This window comes from Helianthus annuus, chromosome 17, assembly GCF_002127325.2.
Source record: "Helianthus annuus cultivar XRQ/B chromosome 17, HanXRQr2.0-SUNRISE, whole genome shotgun sequence".
Lineage (NCBI taxonomy): Eukaryota > Viridiplantae > Streptophyta > Magnoliopsida > Asterales > Asteraceae > Helianthus > Helianthus annuus.
In genome coordinates, this window is record NC_035449.2 from 14,208,255 (window position 1) to 14,233,342 (window position 25,088).

At 39.0% G+C, this 25,088-nt stretch overlaps 4 protein-coding genes across 5 annotated transcripts; 2 read left to right on the forward strand and 2 right to left on the reverse strand.

Moving 5' to 3' along the window:
• The first annotated feature begins 7,541 nt into the window (after positions 1 to 7,541).
• Positions 7,542 to 13,905, forward strand: LOC110926548 (egalitarian protein homolog). The gene is made up of 10 exons (XM_022170332.2): positions 7,542 to 7,724; positions 9,181 to 9,329; positions 9,419 to 9,550; positions 9,650 to 9,700; positions 9,825 to 9,921; positions 10,892 to 10,938; positions 11,452 to 11,668; positions 12,225 to 12,354; positions 12,431 to 12,473; positions 13,611 to 13,905. Exons 1-10 carry the CDS (start codon positions 7,571 to 7,573, stop codon positions 13,686 to 13,688), a joined length of 1,098 nt encoding a protein of 365 aa, XP_022026024.1. The 5' UTR covers positions 7,542 to 7,570; the 3' UTR covers positions 13,689 to 13,905.
• A 1,210-nt stretch (positions 13,906 to 15,115) lies between these two features.
• LOC110921756 (vacuolar protein sorting-associated protein 32 homolog 1-like) lies at positions 15,116 to 16,987 on the reverse strand. Its single transcript, XM_022166106.2, has 7 exons — positions 16,829 to 16,987; positions 16,619 to 16,709; positions 16,289 to 16,388; positions 16,063 to 16,148; positions 15,896 to 15,987; positions 15,665 to 15,779; positions 15,116 to 15,573 (listed from the first exon to the last, which is right to left on the reverse strand). The coding sequence occupies exons 2-7, from the start codon at positions 16,688 to 16,690 to the stop codon at positions 15,313 to 15,315; spliced, it is 726 nt and encodes a 241-aa protein (XP_022021798.1). The 5' UTR covers positions 16,691 to 16,709; positions 16,829 to 16,987; the 3' UTR covers positions 15,116 to 15,312.
• Positions 16,988 to 17,524: 537 nt separating this feature from the next.
• On the reverse strand, positions 17,525 to 20,011 carry LOC110922068 (glutamyl-tRNA(Gln) amidotransferase subunit C, chloroplastic/mitochondrial). 2 transcript variants are annotated; one of them, XM_022166388.2, is made up of 7 exons: positions 19,852 to 20,011; positions 19,307 to 19,535; positions 18,491 to 18,531; positions 18,295 to 18,350; positions 18,105 to 18,156; positions 17,944 to 18,028; positions 17,525 to 17,877 (listed from the first exon to the last, which is right to left on the reverse strand). In XM_022166388.2, the coding sequence occupies exons 2-6, from the start codon at positions 19,520 to 19,522 to the stop codon at positions 17,953 to 17,955; spliced, it is 441 nt and encodes a 146-aa protein (XP_022022080.1). In that variant the 5' UTR covers positions 19,523 to 19,535; positions 19,852 to 20,011; the 3' UTR covers positions 17,525 to 17,877; positions 17,944 to 17,952. The 2 variants fall into 2 exon arrangements, with proteins under 2 accessions (XP_022022080.1, XP_022022081.1); XM_022166389.2 differs by having other exon boundaries at positions 19,307 to 19,540; positions 19,852 to 19,995.
• Positions 20,012 to 22,393: 2,382 nt separating this feature from the next.
• LOC110923728 lies at positions 22,394 to 24,337 on the forward strand. Its single transcript, XM_022167792.1, has one exon. The coding sequence runs from the start codon at positions 22,394 to 22,396 to the stop codon at positions 24,335 to 24,337; it is 1,944 nt and encodes a 647-aa protein (XP_022023484.1).
• The last annotated feature ends 751 nt before the right edge of the window (positions 24,338 to 25,088 follow it).

Below are 25,088 nucleotides of genomic sequence, written 5' to 3' on the forward strand. Positions count from 1 at the left end.
GATGGACATCTCCTATGATATTCTGCTGGGGATGGGTATCGTGAATCCGCATTTCAGGATTATCTGGCACACGAGCATTGATACCCAAATTGTTCAGATTAAGATCAACAACCAACTCCACACCAGGAATGTGGTTAGAAGTGGATGCATTCCCTTCAGCAGTATCTATATTCTGCGTATGAGGTGTATCCCCAGAGGCACCTTGAACAGGAGCAGCTGGAGCTGAAGATCCTTCGGCTGCATCATGATATTCATCATCTTCAGAAGAGTCATTATAATCAGCAGCATCTTCATAAACCTCATTTTGAACCATATTGTTGACTGACGTAGAAGCTTGAGGATCAACAACAATAGGTCTAACCAATGGCGAGACAGCAGCGTTGTCACTTTCCAACAACATTCGAGCCGCTGCTGATTCTTCGTCAAAGGTTGGCAGATTGAAGGAGTTAAATAATCCATCATAATCGAACATCCACGGATCACCCGGAGCCCTAACAGGACTCGTGTACCTTTGAACCCTAACTTCACTCCATAGCTCAATCTTTTTGGTAGCTAGATTCCAAACACGAAAATTCGGAGTTGCATATCCAAGGAAGAAACCCTCGATAGCTCGTGCACCAAACTTTCCATCCGGCTCAATCATAGTACAAGGAGCACCAAACGGTTCAAGGTAAGAAAGATCCGGTTTCCTTCTCTGAAGGAGTTCGAAGCAAGTCTTGCCATGTCTCTTAACTGTAAGAACTCTGTTCAACGTGTAGCAAGCAGCCGATACAGCCTCTCCCCAGAATTGAATAGGGAGTTCCGACTCTACTAACATTGTTCTTGCAGTTTCAATAATAGTTCGATTCTTCCTCTCAGCGACACCATTTTGTTGTGGAGTATAACGAGAACTGTACTCATGAAGAATGCCTTTAGAAGTACAAAACTCATCCATAACTTGATTCTTGAATTCTGTTCCATTGTCGCTTCGGATCCTTTTCACTTTCAACGTATAGAGATTTTCCAACATTGTAAGAAGATCCTTGAGGATGCCAGGAGTTTCACTTTTGTGTGCCATAAAAGATACCCAAGAAAATCTAGAGTAGTCATCAGTAACTACTAAACAATAAGCATCACCAAACGTTGTCTTGTGCTTCATAGGTCCAAAAAGGTCCATATGAAGACGTTCGAGAGGCATGCTGACAGTGTTGATTTTCTTCAAAGGGTGAGACTTCTTCGTTTGCTTCCCCTTTTGGCAAGAGACACAGATATCTTGTAGATGAAAACTTCTTACAGGCACACCATTCACAAGATTATTTTTCACCAAATGGTTCATTTTTCTCAAGTGAATGTGTCCCATTCTTCTGTGCCAAGATATAGACTCCTTTTCTGTGGCTTTTGAGACAAAACAAGTATCTTGTTTAGGTGAAACTGACCGACGTTGAGGGTGAACTGCTTCAGGTGGAGCCTTTTCAACAAACTTCTTCTTTGGAGCGTTTGGGCAATTTCTGATAATGTGCCCAATTTCTCCACATTTGAAACAAGTTCTCCTTTCAACAGACTTAGGAGAACTTGATCGACTACCAGATGTTGAGCTTGTAGAACCTGAGGTACTTGCTTTTTCATCACACCCGTTTGTGTGTTGGGTGTAATTGTTATCACTGTTTCGTTTCAAAATCTTGACTTGTTGTACAAAATCAGTGTTTGATTTGTTTTCAAAAGTCTCAATTTTATCTGTACCTTTTGATGCTACAAACTTAACATCTTTTCCTTTCTTCATGTAACGAGCTCCTTTTGTTTCAACTTTAGCCTTTGGCTTTGGAGCTCGTTGTGGTTGTTTACCCTTAGAAGCAGTCGGTTGTTGAGTGGTTGGAGATTTTTGATTGCCAAACTGTTTCCTAATCTCAGCCTTAGGAATTGGATCACATTGTGTTACCACAATTCCCGGCAGTGTTTTTCCCAAAAATTTGTTTGTATTGTCTTCAAAGACTTTGTCAATCAAAGATTTATTTACATTTTTAATTGGAAAAACATGATCTGAATAGATTTTATTATCTCCAACCAAGGTGTACAACACATTACTGCTTTTAACAGTAGACACACCTGTCTTATCAACCTTGACAGGATCAATCACTTGCTTCTCAACAGATGGAACCTCAGGAGTATCAGGATCACAAAGGATGTGATTCTCTCGTGGAATATCTACTCCTTTCATCTTGCTAAGTGATTTATCCTGATCACTTACAGCCACATCTGATTCATCATCCGATGTCTCATAGTCCTCGATAATTGGAGGACTTTGTTTCATGGATGGTGAAGTTTCTTGTTCCTTAGGGGCTGTGTTTGAAGAACTGTCCGATTTGAACCCTAGGCCAGTAGAAAATTCCTCAAAGTTCAAAGGCACACTGGGTTCATACCGAGGCATTTCCTCTTCATCGGGCATCTTGGTATAGTTGTCCATCAAAGGGGGTGGACACGCCTTATACCCTACACCTTTCACGTTACCTTTCAGTTGTTGAACGTCTATGATGTGATCAAGCACAAATCGGGAGTTAGAATAACTATCCAATTTCTGTTTGATCGCATCATGCTTGCATTGGGCAATGGCTAATTGCTTCTTAGTTTCTTCCACAAGGTTAATGTACTCATTTATACTTACTTGTTTGTGGTAAACTACTTTGTTAACCTCGGACACATTTTTCTTTAATGTTTCTATTACAGATTTAAATTCTTTTTCATTCCGGGTTAAAGCCATGTTTGCCTCTTGGCATTTTGACAGTTCAATAACCAAATTCTGATTATGACTATGAAGCTTTTCTGATTCAAGCTTCATCTCTGCACATGATTTACAAATACTAGGAGCAGGAGGTTCAGAAGTTACCTGACTAGTAGAGGCTGAACCATTTGCCATAAAGGCAGTTTGAAAAGAAAAAGCTCCATCTTCAGAGAATAGCTTTTCCATTTCCATTGATGTATCAGCAGCCTTCCTAATCAGAATTGATTTCTGACATTTAAGCTCATCAGCTTCATTCAGTAGCTCCTGTATATCATCATCTCCTTCTTCATTCACATCAGGCTCTGAGTGATTATCCCCAGAAACAGAGCCTTCTTCATCAGAACTGCCCGAATAACCAGAACTGTCATCGCTCCCAGAAGATTCTTCTTTTTGAACCTGCTCGATGACTTTAGCATACAATGCAGTTCCACTTCCTTGATCACCTTCACCAAACTGCACTGACCAGTCACATCCTTCATCAGCTTGAACAGCCAAAGCCCGATTGTGATTGGTAGCTCCAGGCTGTCCCTGATTGTTATTCACTGCCACCATCCTCCGTTCACGGTTTTCTTGTTGGGCATTCGCATTAGTCTGGTTTCTGAACGGGTTGTGATTGCCGTGTTTCGTTGGTCGAGTGCACTCACGTTTAAAGTGCCCTTTCTCGCCACAATTAAAGCACGTGACGGCATTAATATCAAACCCATACTTCGTGTTTTTCTTTCCTTCCAACGAAGTTCTTCCAGTTCGTGCCATGAAATCTTTTGCCCTTCTAACCGCACTAGCAAAAGCCCATTTAATATCCATCAACTCCATTTCTTCCTTGTCGATCTGATCATAATCTTCATTGGTCATGTTGATGTTTCCAAGCTGACCAGCTACCAAACCACAGTAAGCACTGACCATGGTGTTGATAATTTCCATATGTTCCTTAGCAACTTCAATGCTAAGGTGTGAAAGATTTGAGTTGTCGACTCGGATTGTGTGATGACTTTGAGGCTGAGGTTGAGGATTGCTTGTATAGTGAGCTTGCTGTTGTTGTTGTTGAGGTTGTGGTTGTGGCTGTGTTGGAACAGGAATGTAAGACCTCGGATCGAATTGAGGTTGTGGTGGAGCAGCTGTTGATTGAGGAAATGGAAAGGAACTCGTATTGGACACAAAAGCAGTTTGAAGCTTCGGTTGCTGAACAGAACTAGAACTAGCTGAAGGACCAAAACCAGGCAAATACATTTCTGTATTCTGAGGAGCTGGAGCACGCCTTGCTTTCCTAATTTCTTCATCATTTTTATGTTCCAGCTTCTGAATGAACTCGTAGATGTTGATTTCATCTAGAGCTTTAGTATGCTTCAACAACTCAATAAACGAACTCCATTTTGGGGGTAGGGAGTCAGCAAACCTATTCACCATGTCTTGTTGAGTAGCTGCCACCCCATAAGCACACATTTCACTAATCAAATGATAGAAACGTGTGGTCATATCATTCAGAGTCTCGTTTTCCAAAAACTGAAAGGATTCAAACTCTTTCTTCAACAAATCATGCCGAGATTTTCGAGCAGCTGCATTGCCTTCTCCTCTAGCAACTAAGGCATCCCACAATGCTTTCGTGGTCTTGCAATACGAAAACTGATGGTAGATGTCTTTGTTGAGTGCTTGAGTAAGTGTGGCATAGGCCTTTTTCTCCAATTCATAAGCCTTCTTGTCATTTTCAAGCATGTTGGCGTAACCTTCTGAAGAGGATGCTCTACTTTCAAGACTTTCATTGAATGCATTGACAAAACACATCCAAAGGTCGGTGCTTTGTCCTTGAACATATGTGTGAAAGCGGCCTTTCCATGACGGAAAATCGTTCATGTGGTTCAGCTTTGGTGGACGATTGCTACTGCCTGCTTCACTCTCACTAATCAGAAGGTTCTGAAGACTTTGACTTTGATTGGATACCAAAGCCCATTGACATGAACTTATTGATTGTTGTTGTTTAGGAATGGCTCTCGTCATATATTCAGCCATCGACATCTGTTTCAGATCTGGTTGTGGATCCGTACTCCAATCCCAAGGACTTGTGCAACTCATTTTGATCAAAAATTAACAAGTAACCTACACACCACAAACTGTTAACAACAAACAGACAACAATTGAAAGATACAATCTGATCGAAAGATCAAGACTTGTTCGAAGGATCAACAGTGATCGAAAGATTACTGTTGAGTTTCGAGCAAAGTCTTCGAAAGATTATCAATGAAAGATCCTTATCTTTCGACTGATTATCACGAAAGATTCACAGTTCGAAAGATCTATATCTTTCGAATACTGATCTCGAAAGATTCACAATGAAAGATCCTTATCTTTCGAGATGTATCCTTATCTTTCGGACAACCAACTTTCGAAAAGATTCCAACTACGAAGGATAACCCTTAGACTTCGAAAGACTACTCGAAGGATGCTTATCTTTCGAGCTGCCTTTGATCGAAAGATGTCGAAGGATATCTTTCGATGTCGAAGGATATCTTTCGACAGCTCTGACACACTGACACAAAGTACGACGGGTTGGTGAAAAAGGTGATGTGTTGATGTACCAACTTTCGGCAGAAAGGATGGTTCTGCAACAACTTTTCACCAAACAATTGACTTTCAAAAATTTTTGCCAAAATAAGCAACCTTATCTTCAAGAACTGGTCACCGGAAACACACCGGAGATATAGCCGGAAAAATCAAGGTTTCACAAAAACGATTTTTATGTTACCCAAACCGACCCCGAACACTCCCGATAGGTTTAGTACGCGTTTTTATGCAGAAAACTACCAAAAACGGGTGCTAAACCAAGTGTCCAAACACACCAAGAACTTGAACAAACCGGTTTTAAACAAGGTAAAGAGCGAGGCTCTGATACCACTTGTAGGTCCCTTTTCTCGGAGGATCGAGAACAAACCTAAACCTTGTTATACTAACCCACTAGCGAGTGCGGAATCCAAGCTAGCGGGCAAACCGGGATGATGCAAGAACAAACACAAGAACACACAAAGTTCACCGATTAACACCACTGTATTAATACGTATGAAGGTTTACGGTTACAAGCACAATGTTTACAATCTTGTTTGCAAACTCTCTAAAGTGTGTGTGTGTGTGTGTTTTCCAGCAGAGTGTCACTAACTCTCCAAATGTGCATCTCTCACACTAACACACTGCATGGGTATTTATACCCATACACAGCAGGTCTTGGTCGAAGGATCGATAGATGGTCCGAAGGATCATCTATCGATGACAGGGAGCTCGAAGGATCAGCATGGACATCGAAGGATCATCCTTCGATGTCTAATGGTCGAACCATATCTTTCGAGCACCTCGAAGGATGATGCGTATCCTTCGAGGCTATCCTTCGATCCAGACAAACATCATGTTGTCCAAGTCAAACTAGGAGGATAGTTGACTTGGTCAACTTACAGACTGATTTAGGACATCGTTTACATACAGACCGAATACAGACAAAGTACAGACACAAGTGCACCAACAAAATGGAGAGCCAAAAATGGACAAAGGTCCAAGAAGAGGCGTTGGCGAAGGCGTGGGTACATTGCTCTACCAACAAAAAGAAGGGCAATCAACAAAACCGCGATAGTTTTTGGCGTAAGATTTTAGATCATTTTAACGCCACCGTTGGTGGAAGTAACCGGACCGTGCATCAAGTACGGTCTAAATGGGGCCCGATGATGACGAAAATAAACTTTTTCAACGGCCTATACCAACAAGCGGTAAAAATTATATTTTTTAATTTTCTTTACTAAGTTCATATTTTTTTAACACTTATTATTTTATAATATGTAGGATCGCACACGAGGAAGCGGGTGTAACGATCTCAACGTGATGAAAGTTGCTTTACAGGAATTTAAAGAGAGATATCCGAACGGTTTTCAACATGTCGAGGCATGGGAGGTCGTTCGAAAACACGAAAAATGGGCCCAAGTCCCATTGTTGGGTGAGGAAGGGGAAGGTTCGGCACAAAAAAGAAAGCCCGTTGACGTGGACCCTTCCATACCCGATATGAACGAAGACCCCTCGCCACAAAGAACACAACGGCGAGACAAGCGCCAAGCGACATCGTCCGAGGGAAGCTCGGCCGAGTTGGCGGCACAATTCAAAGAGTACACCGCCATGAAAGAAGCGAAGCACGCGATTGAATTGGAGGCGATTGAATTGAGGAAGAAAAGAGAGTCGGAGGCTCGCGAACTCATATCGGAACAACGCGAGACGATGAGAAACTACAATTACGATCGAGATATGAAAACATTCCTCAAGCCGCACGACGATGCTCCGCCAAATATGTTGCCATTCATCCTCGCCCGAAAGCGTGACATCGCTAACAAGTACGGGTGGCCGTGCGATTTCTAAAATTTTTATTTTCTAGTTTTAATGTAATTTTTATTTTCTAGTCTGAATGTAATTTTTATTTTCTAGTTTGAAATTAATTTTTATTTTCTACTTTGAAATGTCTTTTGTTAAATTTTATTTAATTTTTGTTAATATTTTTTTATAAACATGCATAATTACAACAAATAAAAAAAATAATAAAAAACCAAGTCACCTAAGAGGGGAGTGCCGCCATCAAATTAGGGTGTGAGGGGAGTTTAAGAGCGGAGTTGACGTGGCATAACGTAATTGGGTGTGCGTAAGAGAGGGGACTCCGCTAAGAGGGGAGTGCCCCTTACTTTGCCCTTAAAAAATTAAAAATTAAAAATATATATATTTTATAAAATTCCTTCATTAATGGTTTATTTAAAATAGAATGAAACTAGTACGAAAGTGTAGGGTACAAGTTGGTAATGCATGTCTAAATCGAATCGGAAAGTAAAATCTGCCGTATATCTATCGGCAGTAAAGACCGGAATAGGGTTTACTTTGTTCATCTGCTTTGATGGTTCCACAATCGCCATGGCTTCCTCTAATCATCTGACCAGCATCCCACTTCCATCTGATCCCGGTATACATACACACACACACCCCCCCTTTTCAAAATACATTTTTTATTACCAATATGTTCTTGATTTCATGACCCTTTTCCTGTTTCTGCAAATTGTTTTATAAAGTTGCAGACTTGCAGTAGGTTCTTGATCTGGAAAGTAGTTGTCTTTTTGCCCAATTTGATTGTTGACAGTTTGATTGATTTGGACTAGTATGATTAGGGTTTTATAATTGTTTGATTGGTGGAACTTAACTGCTTTTGGAGTTACTGATATGAGATCTTGTAATTTATGTTGTCTTGTTTCTTGATTTGGTAAAAAAATTAGAAATTGCTATTTGGGGTATTTTGATCATTTGTTGCAAGTTTTTGATGGTGATTTTAGGGTTTTTGTAAGTATTTGAAATCAGTTATTTTGGTTTTAAAAGTTAGATTGGTGTGATTGATATGGATTTTGGGATGATTGTCATCTGAATTGTTTAATTCTGATTGCTACTTGTGTACTGCAATGTAGTTATCAGAATCTTTTTTTTTCCTCTGTAATGGATTTAGAGCTGTTAAGTCACATTTTTGGTGGAGGTTTTTTTTTTTTTTTTTTTTTTTTTTGAACCTTGGTTTTAAAAAGCGTTCGCTGAGGCGCGAGGCGGTTAGAAAACGCCTCAAGGCCTTGAGAGGCGGTGTGCTTCATGTACATTTGGGTCAAATCTGGTCAAATATAGGATGGATGCTTGTATGTAAAGGCTGATTATACGTAGAGTAACCTCTTCTGTACATGAAGCTCTCGCCTCGCTATCGGGACTTAAACGTATCGGAGTGCCTTGTGCTTTTTAAGACAAAGTTTTGAACAATTCATTTGATCACTCAGTTTGGTTTTAATATTTTATACGGATTAGGATCAAATACAAAGGATCCTAATTGTAAGAAGTGTAAGAAGGATTTATAGAGTGACAAGTGTCCAATAACCTAAAAAAACCCCACTACAAAAAAAAAAAAAAAAAAACCCTTAAACATCCACCACCACCAAAAACCTAAACCCCCCCCCCCACATCACCCACCAAAAAAAAAAGTTTTTTTTTTTTTGCCGATGGGGTGGGGGTGGGGGTTTAGGTTTTTGGGTGGGGGTAGGGGTGGGGGTGGGTGTTTAGTTTTTTTTTTAGGTTTTTGGGGGGTGGGGGTTAGGTTTTTTTAGGTTTTTGGGGGTGGGGGTGGGGGGGGGGGGGGGTTAGGTTTTTTGGGGGTTTTTTTGGTGAGGTATAGTTTTTTTTTTTTTTTTGTTTTTTTTGCTGCGGGGGGGGGGGGGGGGGTTAGGTTTTTGGGGTGGGGGTGGGTGTTTAGGTTTTTGGTGGTGATGTAGTGGGTTTAGTTTTAGCTTATTGGACACTTGTCACTCTATAAATCCTTCTTACAATTAGAAGCCTTTGTAGAATAACTTGACCCTATTTTATACATTTGTGTATTAACTAGAAATTATTTTCAGGTGGTGAAGTGGTTCCGGTCCACATTGTTACTCATGCAAGTCAACTTCCACCTGAATTCTTGAAACCGTCTCCTGATAAGAAATTGGTGATTGGTTTTGACTGTGAAGGCGTTGACCTTTGCCGCAATGGAACTTTATGTATTATGCAGGTAAATTTGACGGCTTTTGATCATTCTCATTATTTCTTACTTCCGTTATTAATATATATTCCTAAAAAACGGTTCTTTTCGGGCTTCAGCTAGCTTTTCCGGATGCTATATACTTAGTTGATGCAATTGAAGGTGGAAAAACACTTGTGGAAGCCTGTAAGCCTGCACTTGAATCTAGTTACATCACTAAAGTTATTCATGATTGCAAACGCGATAGTGAGGTCTTTAATATATTTAATAATTCTTTTATGGCATTTTCATTCTTTCAATAATATTGTTCGCCTGACGCCTGATGTCCTCTGTTTACTTCTGTTTTCTAGGCGTTGTATTTTCAGTTCAACATCAAGTTGCACAATGTCTTTGATACTCAGGTGAGTTATTTTTATTGCCTGTTGATTCTCTGTGTTAAATCATAAATGTCATGACGTAAATATTTTTTTTATAATTTATTTGTATTTATCATTTTGTTATAATAACTGTTAATTTGTGGCACAGATTGCTTACAGTTTGATTGAGGAGCAAGAAGGCGGGACAAAAGTACCAGACGACTACATATCATTTGTTGGTCTCCTTGCTGACCCTCGTTACTGTGGTATTAAACCTTTTTTTTATTTTTTTATTTTTTATTGAGTAAACTGCCATTTTGGTCCCTGTGGTTTGGTCACTTTTGCCACTTTAGTCCAAAACTCAAACTTTTTGCATCTGGGTCCCTGTGGTTTCAGTTTTATTGCCATTTTGGTCCAAAAATGAAATCAGGTCATATTTTTCTTATAAAATCCTGCTATTTTGTCCTTTTCCGCAGAGGCAAAATGATCATTTCTTTTTTATAAATAAATACCATATTTTATAAGACAAATATGACCTGATTTGCCCCTGAGGAAAATGACAAAATTGCAGGATTTTATAAGACAAGTATGACCTGATTTCATTTTTGGACCAAAATGGCAATAAAACTGAAACCACAGGGACCCAGATGCAAAAGGTTTGAGTTTTGGACTAAAGTGGCAAAAGTAACCAAACCTCAGGGACCAAAATGGCAGTTTACTCTTTTTTATTTTTGGTGATTTATTTTAGGTTCCGTTTCTGAAATATAACATAAGCTATGCAGTTAATATCGGTGATATATGATATATCGGTTATCGGTCCCCATGTAAAATATCGGTCAGAATATTGGTATCGATATTATCAACGATATTGACCAATGTATCACCGATTTTCCAATATCGGTACCTTTCTTGTTAGTTCTACCATCCCTCTTTCTTCTTATTGCTGCTATTAGTGTTCTAAAATTCTGCATGATATTAAAATTACGGAATACAGATATCCCGCCGCGATAACCTATATCTCAAATATCGGTCCTTGACTGATATCCGATTTTTTACCGCATTAACTGCATAGAACATAAGTGAATGCTAACAGACCCAAAGAATTTGCTGGCAGTATCGGAAATTAGAACTGAGCTTGATGTTCTTATTTTTCATTTATTAGTAATTTTCTTGCATATTAAAACATTTTAAATTCATTATATTACTTATTTTCTCACCTTAAGGTTTTCATAACAGGTATATCTTATCTTGAGAAACAAGAAGTTAGAGTTCTTCTCAGGCAGGTTCGTCCTACAAAGCCTATAAGTTTATCTTCAAATTATAAAAAGAGTTAATTGCTCGGATGGTCCCTGTGGTTTCACGTTTTTTCACGTTTACTCCCCACATTTTGAAAATAGCATGTATGCTCCCTATGGTTTGTCATTTTGTTACTCGGATAGTCCCCCAACATTTACTCTGGGGACTATCCGAGTAACAAAATGACAAACCATAGGGAGCATACCTGCTATTTTCAAACTAACTGACATCTACTCAGGGACTATCCGAGTAACAAAATGACAAACCATAGGGAGCATACCTGCTATTTTCAAAAGGTGGGGACTAAACGTGAAAAAAGTTGAAACCACAGGGACCATCCGAGCAATTAACTCTTATAAAAAAAAAGCAAAAATATTGAAAAATGTAGCAGGATACAAGAACTTTAACTCCACATATCTATGTCCATTTTGTTACAGTATAGGCCTCGGGAAATATTATAATTATAATATTCTAAAGATACATTATGTGCAATGTACCAGGACCCTAATTTCTGGAAATACAGGCCGTTGTCTGAACTGATGGTGCGTGCAGCTACAGATGATGTTCGTTTTCTTCTGTATATATACAACAAAATGGTGGTGAAAATGAACCAAAAATCGTTGTGGTATCTTGCTGTGCGTGGTGCTTTATATTGTCGTTGTTTCTGCATTACTGATAATAATTACGCAGACTGGCCACCCATCCCTCCAATTCCCGGTATGTTCCTTTTGTTTTCTTATTTATTAGAGTAAACTGCCATTTTGGCCCCTGTGGCTTGGTCAATTTTGCTACATTAGTACAAAACTCAAACTTTTTGCATCTGGATCCCTGTGGTTTTAGTTTTATTGCCATTTTGGTCCAAAAATGAAATCAGGTTATATTTGTCTTATAAAATCCTGTTATTTTATCGTTTTCCGCATGGGCAAAATGATCATTTCTTTTTTATAAATAAATACAATATTTTATAAGACAAATATGACCTGATTTGCCCTTGAGGAAAATGACAGAATTGCAGGATTTTATAAGACAAGTATGACCTGATTTCATTTTTGGACCAAAATGGCAATAAAACTGAAACCACAGGGACCCAGATGCAAAAGGTTTGAGTTTTGGACTAAAGTGGCAAAAGTAACCAAACCTCAAGGACCAAAATTGTAGTTTACTCTATTTATTATTTTTACTTAATTTTTTTTTTTTGGTGTTCATGTAAGTTCCTAAATAGAAAACACTTATTAATTTTTATAATTTTTTAATTAACTGGTTTAATGCACAGAGGATATTATTACTGATGATAATGCTCCCGAGGAAGAAATCCTATCCGTCGTTGATGTTCCGCCAGGGAAGATGGGGGTCGTTATCGGAAGAAGAGGAGCTTCTATTTTGGCTATTAAGGAGTCATGCAAGTAATTATTTTTCAATTTATTTATATCTGTTATTTCGGCTTGTTTTTAACCGTTGATGAGTTTGTTGTTTTGACAGTGCCGAAATATTCATTGGAGGTGACAAGGGACCGCCAGACAAGGTTAGTCAATACCTCCTTTTTTATCTTTTGTGCCTAGGGGTGTTTAAAAAGCTCGCAGTTTGCGGCTCGCTCGAAAAAAGCGCGGTTGTAAATGAGCCGGCTTGAATTATTTTATTTTATATAGATCAATTTTAATGTATTGAAATAAAAAATAGAGTAAAATACACGGATAGTCCCTGTGGTTTGGTGAAATTTCACCTTTAGTCCCCAACGTTTCAAAATTACGCTCTTAGTCCCTGTGGTTTGACAAGTTGTTACTCGGATAGTCCCCAAGCGTATGGAGGTTACTTTTTCTGCTTAAGTGGGTGTGAAATGACAAGGACTATCCGAGTAACAACTTGTCAAACCACAGGGACTATCCGAGTAACTTGTCAAACCACAGGGACTATCCGAGTAACTTGTCAAACCACAGGGACTATCCGAGTAACATTCATCGGCTTTAGGGACTATCCGAGTAACAACTTGTCAAACCACAGGGACTAAGAGTGTAATTCTGAAAAGTTAGGGACTAAAGATGAAATTTCACCAAACCACAGGGACTATCCGTGCATTTTACTCTAAAAAATATGTGGGAAGGGTTGAAGTGTTTTAGTTTTAAGCTTAATTAATCAATAACATATAAAAATATGGGAAAATACACAAAAATTATACATATAATACTTTTAATATGCTTTTCGGTCTTTAAAATATTAGAAAAGAAATAATACATATAGATACATGTGTACTTTTTGTTTTTGTATGTTATCAGTACTTGCAACAAAATAAAACTTAAAAATTAACGAGCTGGCTCGAACCTTTTACGAGCCGAGCTCGAGCTCTACTTTTCATCTTGATAAAATAAACGAGCAGAGCCGAGCTGGCTCGTTTAAGCTTGAGCTCAACCTGGCTTGGCTTGGCTTGACTCGATTATAGCCTATTTGCCGCGCTTTAGTTATCGTATCGCTATCAAGTAGTCACACTACATCACATCTTACGTTCTTGAAATTTTATGCTCTTAGTGAGTTAGTTCTTGTATAGAATTTTTCAGTCTCACTGCGTATATAATGAAATCAACCAGACCCGAACAAAGTTATGCATCTTTACCTGAGTTATGTTTTGACCCGTACGCAATATGTTTTTTTTTTTTTATTTATGTAGGTGTTTGTAATCGGGCCAGTGAAGCAAGTGAGGAAAGCGGAAGCCATATTAAGGGGAAGGATGCTGGAAATCTATTAGTAAAATGCATATGTTATGTGGCACTTGTTGTCCTTCCTGCTTGCATATTGTGTAATAAGCCAACTGAAACAAAAATGTTTTATCTTGAGTTTTCAAATCTGGTATGTGGGATGTTTCATTAATACACCATTGTGGTCCTTGCATGTAGGCTTTTTTTTAATGAAAATGGTTACTTGTGCACCAAGTCACATTTGGCTGGTAGTGCATGGTTTAGCCCTGGAATAGTAAGTAATCTTTTGACCAATCTAAAGCCTCATAGGCTGCTGATAGAACTGGTTACTTCTGCACCAAGTCACATTAGCTGGTCGTGCGTGGCTTAGCCCCGAAATATTAATCTTTTGGCCCATCGGGTTTTTTTAGTACCCGCCTCCGGGTATGGAACTGGTTCCGAGTATGATTGTGTATTGAGAGAAACCGGGTAGGGTTTGGGTACGGGCATTGAGGAGAAAAATCATACTATATCTGGGTATTATATGATCGGGTATGGGTATGGGTTCGGGTATTAATACCCGGTTTTAAGAAATAAGTTTTTATATTATGTTACACAACTAAATTTCTTTAAAAATTATTTAAGAAATAAGCTTTTTCTATTATTTTACACATAATTTCGTTTAAAAATTAAATTTGGTTTGTAATTTGTAAAAGTAATTAAAATGTATATAATAACATAATTCTCTCGTACAGATTATTATTTGTTTTATAATATGCATTTTGAAATATCTTAAATATAAACGTTGTAAAGTAAACATAAAAATATACTTTAAAAATTCGGGTATTAAAAAAACCGATATCGGGTATAGGGTATAACTGGGTTCCGATATTTTTTGGTATAAATCGGGTATGGTTTTCGGGTATAGGTATTGATCTCATACCATATGGGTATGGTCGGGTTCAGTTACGGAAGTCTTACGGGTATAAAATACCCTGGTACAAAAGCGGGTTTTTTTTTTCCGGGTACGTGTTTTTTGTGTGGACATGAAGTCATGAATAACTCGAATATGTTTCGAGCGAAGTGGGTCAATCCAATTAACATGTTATTCTGATTGTTTATAAATCGTTAATGCAATGATAGAATATTTTCTATAAAAACTATGCTATTACAATCATAATCTAGTTATTAATTTTGGGGTTAAAGTATTTACAACATTTTGACTCATTTGAGATGTTGAGCAAAAGATATACATATAAAATGCTCATAAAAAGAGCACTTGATGTTTTTTATGTCACTAAATTGTGTAATTCTTTTTATCATCCAATTTTTAAAGGATTAAAGGGTAGAAAATGTTATGTATAGTTATTTTATAAATATCAGCACATTGCGTACGTGAGGCTAGCGCCTGCGCCTCAATTCTCGGCTTCTAAGACCCTAAACACCTTGGAACTTCTTGCGTCTTTTTTTCCTTCTAAAACCAAGGCTATACTTATAGTTACAAAACAACCGACCCCAGTAAATCTCAACCATAGCACAGTTATTGTTAAAAAGATTTAAAAAAAAAATTATATGCAAATGTGAGCATAACCAAAACAATTCGGTTCAATCATCTCTTAGCATGTACCCCTCCTTCATATTCAACATCCTGGTAGTAAATACCAATGCATTATTTGCCGAAAACTGACCTATTATTTATAAAGCCATGTCTTCCCGCAATGCATCAAGTTCATCTTCCTCGTCTTCCTCATCTTCCTCAGCTGTATTCTGGCGTTGAGCTGGGCGTGCTGGTTGTGTGCCAGCAGGGACATGCAGTGGGCCCGCATTAGCGGTTGTGACAGGCCGGAGAAGTTGTTCTTTCAACAGTGGGGCCGCATGAGCGGTTGTGACAGGCTGCAGAAGTTGTTCTTCCAGCTCAGCTCCTTCGAGTTCTTCAAGTTCAGCCTCCAATTCATCCTGTTGCACAATGAATATCTAAAATTTATTTAATGACTTCAAAATTAGTATGCTTTGACTATGCAAGTCAAACAACCATTTGAAACAGCACCTCATCAAAATCAGCTGCTGCACCAATAGGTGTTGATAATGCTTCCTGAATTTGTTTTATGTTCTCGGTTTGCTCGTTTATTTCATCCATCGTTTTGTCAACATCATCAATATTCCTACATTATAAAAAATGAATAAAAATCATAAGCAGAAGGTTATTCACCCATTTTTGCTGACAATAAACAAAAGAAATCGGTGCATGTTAGATAGATATAAAAAAGTAGGATCTTACATCGCCTTGTGCATTTCTTTCATTGTTTGAGCACCGGTTCTTAAAGCATCCACGGTCTCTGTGGTAGCTTTTGCACCCTCTAGCGTCATCATCTAGTGTCCAACATTTATACATGTAAATTATTTTAAAGAAAAGTTTAAGCGAAGCCAGTTGGATCAGAAAGGCACCTGATCATGAATACGCAATTGAAAATTTCCAAGTTGTTCAACTTGTTGTTCATAAAGTCTCTTTCGCTTTAGACATTGTATGGCCGCTGCCAAAATGAAACAAAACAACATTAATAATAAATACACTTTGGACCGACTATCTATCTGCTTCGGCTTATAAACAGTTTAATCAGCAATCCCAAACACTTCCTAAGTAAAGCCTGTGAGTAAATTCGATCTAAAATACCCCTTTTATTTTTGGCCTTGGTAAACTCCTTTGCCCTTTGTTCCTCGGCATCAACTTTCTTCAACAGTACATTTTCTTTCTTAGCTAGCATATCAAGCGTCTGCATTGTTTATAAAAACCGCGAAAATTAAGCAATTCAAGAGTAGTTCCAAAAAAAAAACACGAAACTAATCACATAATGTGTCGGTTACGTATTTCAAATCCTTGCAGAACAAGATGTTTGCCTACAAAATACACTAAAGTGCAAGATTTTTGCCTACAAAATACCAAAATACACTAACTTTATTTTTTTATTTGTGTGTGTGTGTGTGTGGGGGGGGGGGGGGGTACCTCGTTCAATTTGTCTAACGTCGTTACAATGTTAGTTTCTTGTTTGGGATTTCCGAAGAATCGCGCAAGCATTGCTGACTACTGAAACCGACTGTTCTGATCAAAATCATAAATTATAATTACTAAAAGTTTGCAGGTAAACACAATCAATAATGAATGTAAACATATGCTTGTATGACTAAAACTCAATATAGCAAACCATGATGATACCTAGTAATCAACAAGTTTAAGGAATGATCACGGGAATCAAATGACTGGTTTCAAAGATTCTGTGTGATCAGAAAGTAGGAAGGGGGATGTTACGCCAACAGATCTCTACAAGTTTGGAGAGAGGAGGGTTTTGTAGTTATGATATAATTACGTGATTTATGATACAATGAAATTTATTATTATTATTTAAATATGTAGCCATATCCCTTAGTTTAAAAACGATAATATGTGATCAAAATACGAGATTTATGCAATTATTGGTTATTCAAATATGTACGCCATATATATAACGATTATCCCTTATTATAAATAGAGGCTTAGGGACCATTTTAGGTCCCGAGTTCCTGGGTTCGATTTTTACAATGGGGTTTTCTAAGATTTATTGGGTTTTTTCATGAGTTAATCTATAGGCATAGTTACCTAGTGGAAATGAGTAATTCCACATGTGACACGATAATACACTAGTGGTCCATCAGTGATCCAAATTTGTCGTTAAAAAAATACGAGATTTATGTAATTACTTATTGTCGAGCGTAAATCCCTCATGTCGGTGTGATATGTAATCAAAGCACGAGAATCATGTAACTAATGATTGTTCAACGCGAATCATCAATATGTGATCAATATATAAGGGTAACTGGAGCGTATTCGGGTGGTGTTACTGTTTTGACCTCAAATTGACAAAAATTGTCAAAGTAGGAAGAAGAAACTGTGATTCTATTGATTTAATGAAACGATATGAAAACCAAACATCATAGAAGAGGGGATGGGAAAATCATATTACAGAGATAGATGGGACACACCCATTCCTCAAATTCGTTATCCTCCTGGCTCCTACTCTTGTCCGCTTTTGATCACCGATGATGATGCAGCATTAACCCGAAACTAATCCTCAAGTGTGTAGAATAGCAATTAGCTTCTAAATAAAACTTCCAATTCTAAACCAACAATGCCTAATATAAAGAATAAAATGTCAAAACAATAGTAAATCACATGCACTTGATGTCCAGGTTTTCCACAAAAGAGAAACCACCAATCACCAAGAAAACCTGTAAATGTCAAAATATCAGACGAATAATTAAAAAAACAACGTTTCTTCTAAATGAATTACTAACCTTATTGTGTTAATCCTTGTTCAAGACTTTTGGAACTTTAATGTATGGCTCCTCGTAACTTGGAATAGCAGCTATAATTGCCTCCCTGTTATCAAACAGTTGCATTGTTTTCAGATTACGTATGAACAAACAAGCCATCGCTCACGTTACAAACATAGTACCTGTTGTCAAATGTTTCAGGACTATCCTCACGAAAGCTTCCTGCTTCGGTATCTATAACAAGAAACATAACATTTATATGTTATCCCAAACATAAAAGAACGCTACCCAAAAAAAAACATAAAAGAACGCCTGCACATATATTTAACAGAAAGGACCAGTCATGTACGACCCGTTTCAAAGTCCACACACCTGGACGTATTGCCGGTTCAACACTTTGAAGATCTACATCTTGAAGTTGCCCAAACCTGTTCCACATGTTAAGTCATGTCATTTAAACGGTGGATAAACATATAACATAATCACAACAGTTCAAGATAAGTTCAATTAGTTTGTTTAAACAACACATAAAATCAAGTACAACAAACATGTAGAAGAAAAGGATTACCAGTCTACCACTTGCTGAATTTTGGGGGCAAACTCTTCAGCCTATACGCATCAAAACGAAGAAAGCCTCAGCCAATTTATCACTCCACCAACATTTATAATTAGGGCTGTAAACGAACCGAACAAACACAAACAACGCCTTGTTTGTGTTCGTTCGTTAAGAAATGAACATGGTCATGAACGGTTCACGAACGCTTGCTGAACAAGGTTTCTTGTTCGTGTTCGTTCATTAAGAAAATGAACATGTTCATAAACACTTACCGAACGCAAACGAATGCAAACAAATGTTCATCAACATAAATGAACACAAACGAACGTCATATATTCATTTAAAATTTTAAAAATACAATCTGCATATTTCGTCAAAAAGAGAAAGATTTCGAAGAATCGAATGGAAAAAAATTAAACAAATTCTTAACATAATTAATATAAAAATTAAGAAGTTTGTCAAGCTTTAACACAAACTGAAACTGAAATGATCAAACGAGGGATGTTGGCGGAGGCGTATAATATAACTATGGTTTCAAATTTTAAAAACTAAAGCCAATAAAACAAAAATATAACTTAAAAAAAAACCTTTAAATGAACAAACACAAATGATCGAACATAAACAAACAGATTACCGAACGTTCACGAACATAAACGAACAAGCGCAACCTCCGTTCATGTTTGTCTGTTTTAACTTACCGAACAAAATTTCTTGTCCGTGTTTGTTCATTTATTGAACGAATGAACATAAACGAACTTCCCGCCGAACGAGTTCGGTTCATTTACAGCCCTACATGTATTTCAATCATACGAATAATTCAGTGGATACCTCCTGCGGAGTAAGAGAGATACGAGCGGTTTCTGCTAAACGGGCCACATCAGGTCTCTCCAAACTGGAATGAACCGAGTACTTACGGACTCCGCCCCTAACCATCTTCTCCGTCTGTCTAACCGTTTGATGAAATCCATATTTTGTAAACTGACTGAGCAAAACATGATCAGACCTAAATGCAGGGGATAGTAGAAGCAAAACTCTGCTTCCCATTTCTTCCTACAATCTGAACTATAAAAATTTCAATATTAAAACTGCACAACTACTGTTCAAGATCATCATAGATATATATATATATAACTTCTTAAATACTGTATTGAACATGAATCTGACCATATAGCCTAATCATAACAGCTTAAAACCTCAACAGGGTAAGATTTAACCAAATTGTCAGGAAAAATGTGAACTTTAACAAGAATTCTATATCTATTGACTACTGAACCAAGTGAATACTCAGTATGAAAGAACAAAATAAACCCTAATTTTAGATAGCAGGAAAAGCCTAATTATAGATAAAAGAATCAAATAGAAGAAGATATTACCTGCAGATTCAGATAGTTGATGATGATAACGAGCGGATGACAGAAAAAGAAGACAATTTGAGTGAAGATGAAGTTGGTGAATTAAGCAAATCCCAAACCAGAACGGGTCGGGTTTGTCGTTTCCATCCCCGAACCGGTTTTTTTCCACCTCTACAAGTATCAGTTCGTTTATGAATAAATTGGGCCTTTGAATTGTAATTAATTGTGTTGAGATCATTAAAAGGCCAGGCCAGGCCCATTTCCTGATGAAATTGGACCTTTAATCATGATGACTGCTCTGAAATCTGTCCATCTGCAACAATGGCAGCAGCTCTACAGAACTCATTCACCGCTCTTTCTTTCTCATCCTATTCCTTTTTCGGTCAACGCCCCTCAATTCTACTTTCTATTGAAAATTGTGAAATTTCTATTCATTTATTTAGTACAGAAATGCAGCAGGGGCGCAATACGGGAGAGGCCTTCCGAATTTTTCGCTCAATAGTATTATATATGTATTTTTCATATAGAAATTTTTGGGTATATACGTTTTCGCCCCCCATTTTCGAAGGCAAGCTTCGCCTCCAATCTAATGGTCATCAACATTTCAAATAAAATATAAGTCCAATTTCACAAACAGAAATGTTTGTGAAATTAATGTTTGTGAAATTGGACTTATATTTTATTTGAAATGTTGATGGCTATTAGATTGGAGGTTCTAGACACAATGTTGGTTTTATTTTCAAGTGAAATTGCAAACTGCTAGGCTAGCTTGCATTTTCTAGAAACTTCTAAATGAAATGACGCGTGTTATATGAGACAACCCCTTAATCCAATTAAAACAATCACTGTTCATTTCCACTTCTCTATTAATAATATTAAAATAAAATAAAATAAAATAAAATATTAAAATTAATTAATAATTAACTAATTAATAGATAGAGATGGGTTTAAGGGTTTTCTTTCGGGCCAATTTTCGACCCGGGACATTGATTTTTCTTTCAATTTTTTTTTTTCTAATTTTGTTTTTTTAAGTCAACCGGTTAAACATACAAAAGCAACCCTCTAAAAGTCTATAATATAAGTGAAGAAAAAAATTATATATTAGTGACATGGCATGTTAATACAGGAACAATAACCTTAGAACCTAGTAGTGTTTGTTATGTAGGAATGAAAGGCAGAATGGAATGAGTCATTCCATCCACCCCTCATATTTTTTTCATTTCATCCCCTCTTGCACCGTTAATTAACAACACCACAACTCACCACCTTCGCCACCCACCCACCACCCAGGTACCCCCTATCAGGTAAAGGTATCCGATCGGGTACATCGTCGCTAGTGACTCGGGTGGTGTTTACCGATGAAAGCAAATGGGATTTGAACGTTGGCACGACTCCAAAGTCGTTTGAAGGCTTAAATAAATATGTTTTTTCAAAATTCAAACTCTAAATATATCCCACCACACGCTACACTACGTTTTTTACTATATTCTTCAATAAAATTCATACACTACTTCACCAATATTCAAACACTATGGATTCAGAAAAAGAAAAAGCTGGGACAACTAAGGAATTCTCTAAATCGCGAAGAGCCGGTTCAAGTGCGAGAGGGGTCGATTCAAACGCGATAAGATCCGATTCAAGCTCGAGTCGTCAATTTTATAAACTGCAACTAAATTTTACGCATCAACCACAACCACAATTGTTTCCATACCAACAGTATGCCTATCCGCCAATTTTTTACACAACCACAAGCTCCTACTCTACCACAAGGTTCTACTCTAATTGGCGTTCGCGCAAGCCTTAACATCGGCTATGCGGAAGGTGGTTGCTACCCCTGGGTCGGTTGAATATTGGGTTAAGCTACTCGTGTTGCCTCGCTGTACTTTAAAAGTTGTGCGCCCTGCCAATAGGCAGGAACGTCGGTCCGGGAACAGGAAAACGTTACAGTGCTTTAGCATCCAACAGGCTCTTTCTATCTGGAAAGACGGGGAAGGGATTAGCGAGCTAGTTGCTTCCCTCTTTCAGGATGTAAAGGAGAAAGGGGCGGTAACTGGGTCTGACCGTCGGGAGGGTCGTACCAATGTTAAGCAGTGCCTTCGTAAAGTGGCAGATGGTCATTTCACAGCTGCGGTCAAGGTGTTGTCCTCTTCTGGCGTAGCCCCCCTTGGGCCCTCCACTTTGGAGGCCCTCGCGGAGAAACACCCGGTTACACCCCCTCCGGTTGTGCCAGCAGGCACAATCCCTCAGGCACCCTTAACTGTTGATGCCGAGTGCGTTTTGGGGTGCATTAAGTCTTTCCCCAAAGGAACTTCGTGCGGGAGAGATGGGCTCAGGGCGCAACACTTACTGGATAGCTTTTGTGGAGAGGGGTCCTCAACTTCCTCGGGTTTAGTTTTAGCCATCACCGGGGTAGTCAATGTCTTCTTGGGGGGGGGGGTTATGCCCCAGGTCTCTTGCTGAGTTCGTTGCCTCCGCTCCTCTGACCCCCTTGCTGAAACCTGATGGGGGGATTCGTCCTTTTGCGGTCGGGGCCATTTGGCGTAGGCTGGTCTCCAAGATAGCGATGAAAAAGGTAGGGAAAGAGATGGTCAGGTACCTGGGGGACCATCAATTCGGGGTGGGGACACCAGATGGGGCTGAAGCTATCCTCCATAGCGCGAACAGGTTCCTTAACGCCTTTCACGATGATGGGGCCTTCGCCATGCTTACCGTTGGCTTCTCCAATGCTTTCAACCTAGTGGATCGCACAGCTCTTCTGCGGGAGGTTGGGATTCGATGCCCATCTATATTTCCGTGGGTACATTTTCTTTATGGGCAAACCGCTAGGCTTTATGTGGGTAATGACTGTATTGGGTCGTCCACGGGGGTCCAGCAGGGGGATCCTTTGGGGCCTCTTTTGTTCGCCCTCGTCTTGCACCCCCTCACACAACGTATACGAGACAGTTGCACCCTCCCCTTCCACGCGTGGTATTTGGATGATGGTACTATTATGGGAAAAACATCTGAGGTAGCAAAGGCTCTGGCTATCATTCAATCTGAGGGGCCACCTTTGGGGCTTCGGCTTAATATAAATAAAACAGAGGTATATTGGCCGTCTTGCAATGGTGAAAAATTGGAGGCTAGTTTATTCCCGAAGGAGATTGGAAGACCAACGGGGGGCGTGAGACTCCTTGGGGGAGCTGTGAGCCGGGACCCCAGTTTCATTAGTGCTTTGGCTACGCGGCGAGCTTCCCGGGCAGTGGACCTTATGAGTAGCCTTTCACAACTCCGAGACCCGCAAAGTGAGCTTCTCCTGCTGCGCTCTTGCATGGGTGTCGCCAAGCTCCTTTTTGGTCTGCGAACTTGTCAACCTGTGTTTGTAAAGGAGGCGGTATCCTTATTCGATAAAGGGCTACGGGGGGCTATTGAGGACATTGTGGTGTGTGGGGGTCCGTTTTTTGGGGATCTTCAGTGGCGGGTTGCTTCTCTGCCCTGTAAGATGGGGGGGCTGGGGCTTCTATCGGCCATGGATGTCTCCATTTACGGGTTTGTTGCCTCGCGAGCTCAATCATGGGGGCTGCAAGATCACATCTTGCGCGAGAGTGGGGTTGTTGGAATGGATGGGGATTATGACATGGCCCTGGGGGAGTTGCATAGACACCTCCCGGATTTGGATATTGACGGTTTCGCTAACAGGGACACCGCCCCACCTAAGACCCAGAAGACTTTGGCGAGTGCTCTGTTTTGTCGTATCGCTCAGAATATTGGATCAGATTTCTGTACGACCCCTCGTCAGAACGCCGTCCTAGAATGCTTGCGGGGCCCCCACGCCCAAGATTTTCTATCGGTCATCCCCATTGAGGGCTTAGGCCAAAAGATGTCAGCCGTTGAATATCGTGCTATCTTAAAATATCGGCTCATGATTCCTATGTTCCCTGATGATGAGCAATGCCCGATTTGCCGGAAAGCTTGCTTAGACCAATTTGGGGAGCATGCTCTGCACTGTAAAGAACTGCCAGGTTTTAAGTATAGGCACGACTGGGTGCGGGATGTCTTGGGGGACATCCTCAAACGGGCGGGGATCTCGGTGAAGAAAGAAGCCCCCGTAAACTTTTTGACAGATCCGAGGGAAGGAAGATCCACATTGCGCCCCGCGGATGTTTTAGTTTTCGGGTGGGATGCAGGTAAACACGCTTGTGTTGACCTTACCGGGGTTTCCCCCCTTGTAGGCTTTCGGGATACAGGTTTTGTCCCTGGTCAGGCGATTGCAAGGGCGGCAGCAAAGAAAATGGACAAACATGCAAAAGCCTGCGAGGATAATCAACATTCCTTTATCCCTTTTGCCTTTGATACCTTTGGCTCACTAGCCCCAGAAGCCATCCGTTTTCTTGAACGGGTCCAACGGGTTGTTCACAGCAACATTTCGTCTCCTAGAGATCGGGGTTTCGTTTTTACTAGGTTAGGTTTCGCTATTCAAAAGGGGGTAGCGGCGCAGCTTGTTGCCCGCTTACCGGCTATCTTGGTGTAATTTGTTTGACCTGATAGAAAATGTTTTTTCACGTTAAAAAAAAAAATATGAATACACTTTAGAAGATCGACAAGCTTTCAAACCGTTTGCAATGAGGAGCCCAAATTTGCAACCCCCATGTGCGTGACATGGTGGAACGTCCGCTCCCAATTTTTTAAGATCTTGATGATTAATAGATTTGTATTTTCATTTATGTTGGTACTTGTTTTTTTATTTAACCCGTTGGATTCTTAGGAATTCCTTTCAATCAAGATGTGGATATCTGTTCTTGGAGCAGAAGCTATTTGTTTGGCTTTACATCCGTCCCAAGGAGGTAGCTTCGCTCAATTGATTCTATAACTCACCATTATTTTAATGTTATTTTAGTTTGAATTAATTTAACTTTTAATTTATTATAAAGAAAGTTTAGTTAAATGTTTAATTTATTTTAATTAAAATTTTTAAATAAAAAAATGTCCTAGTGTAGCTAGTTGATAGTAATATTTGTGGAATCCACGGTAATGCTAATGACCATTACCTCCTCCCTTTTTAATTAAATATATTAAATAAATGAATAAAATTATCAATCTACCCTCATCTGCTATATTTAACTTAAAATTATAACCAGGTTAGGGTCAAATGACAAACAGTGTAATGAGATTTACAAATAAAGAATTATGATTGTAATTATTATTGAAGTTAAAAGACATCTATTGCAATTTGATACAAAACTAAGAGTGTAATTAAAAAAAAAAAAAGTCTACTAGATGTG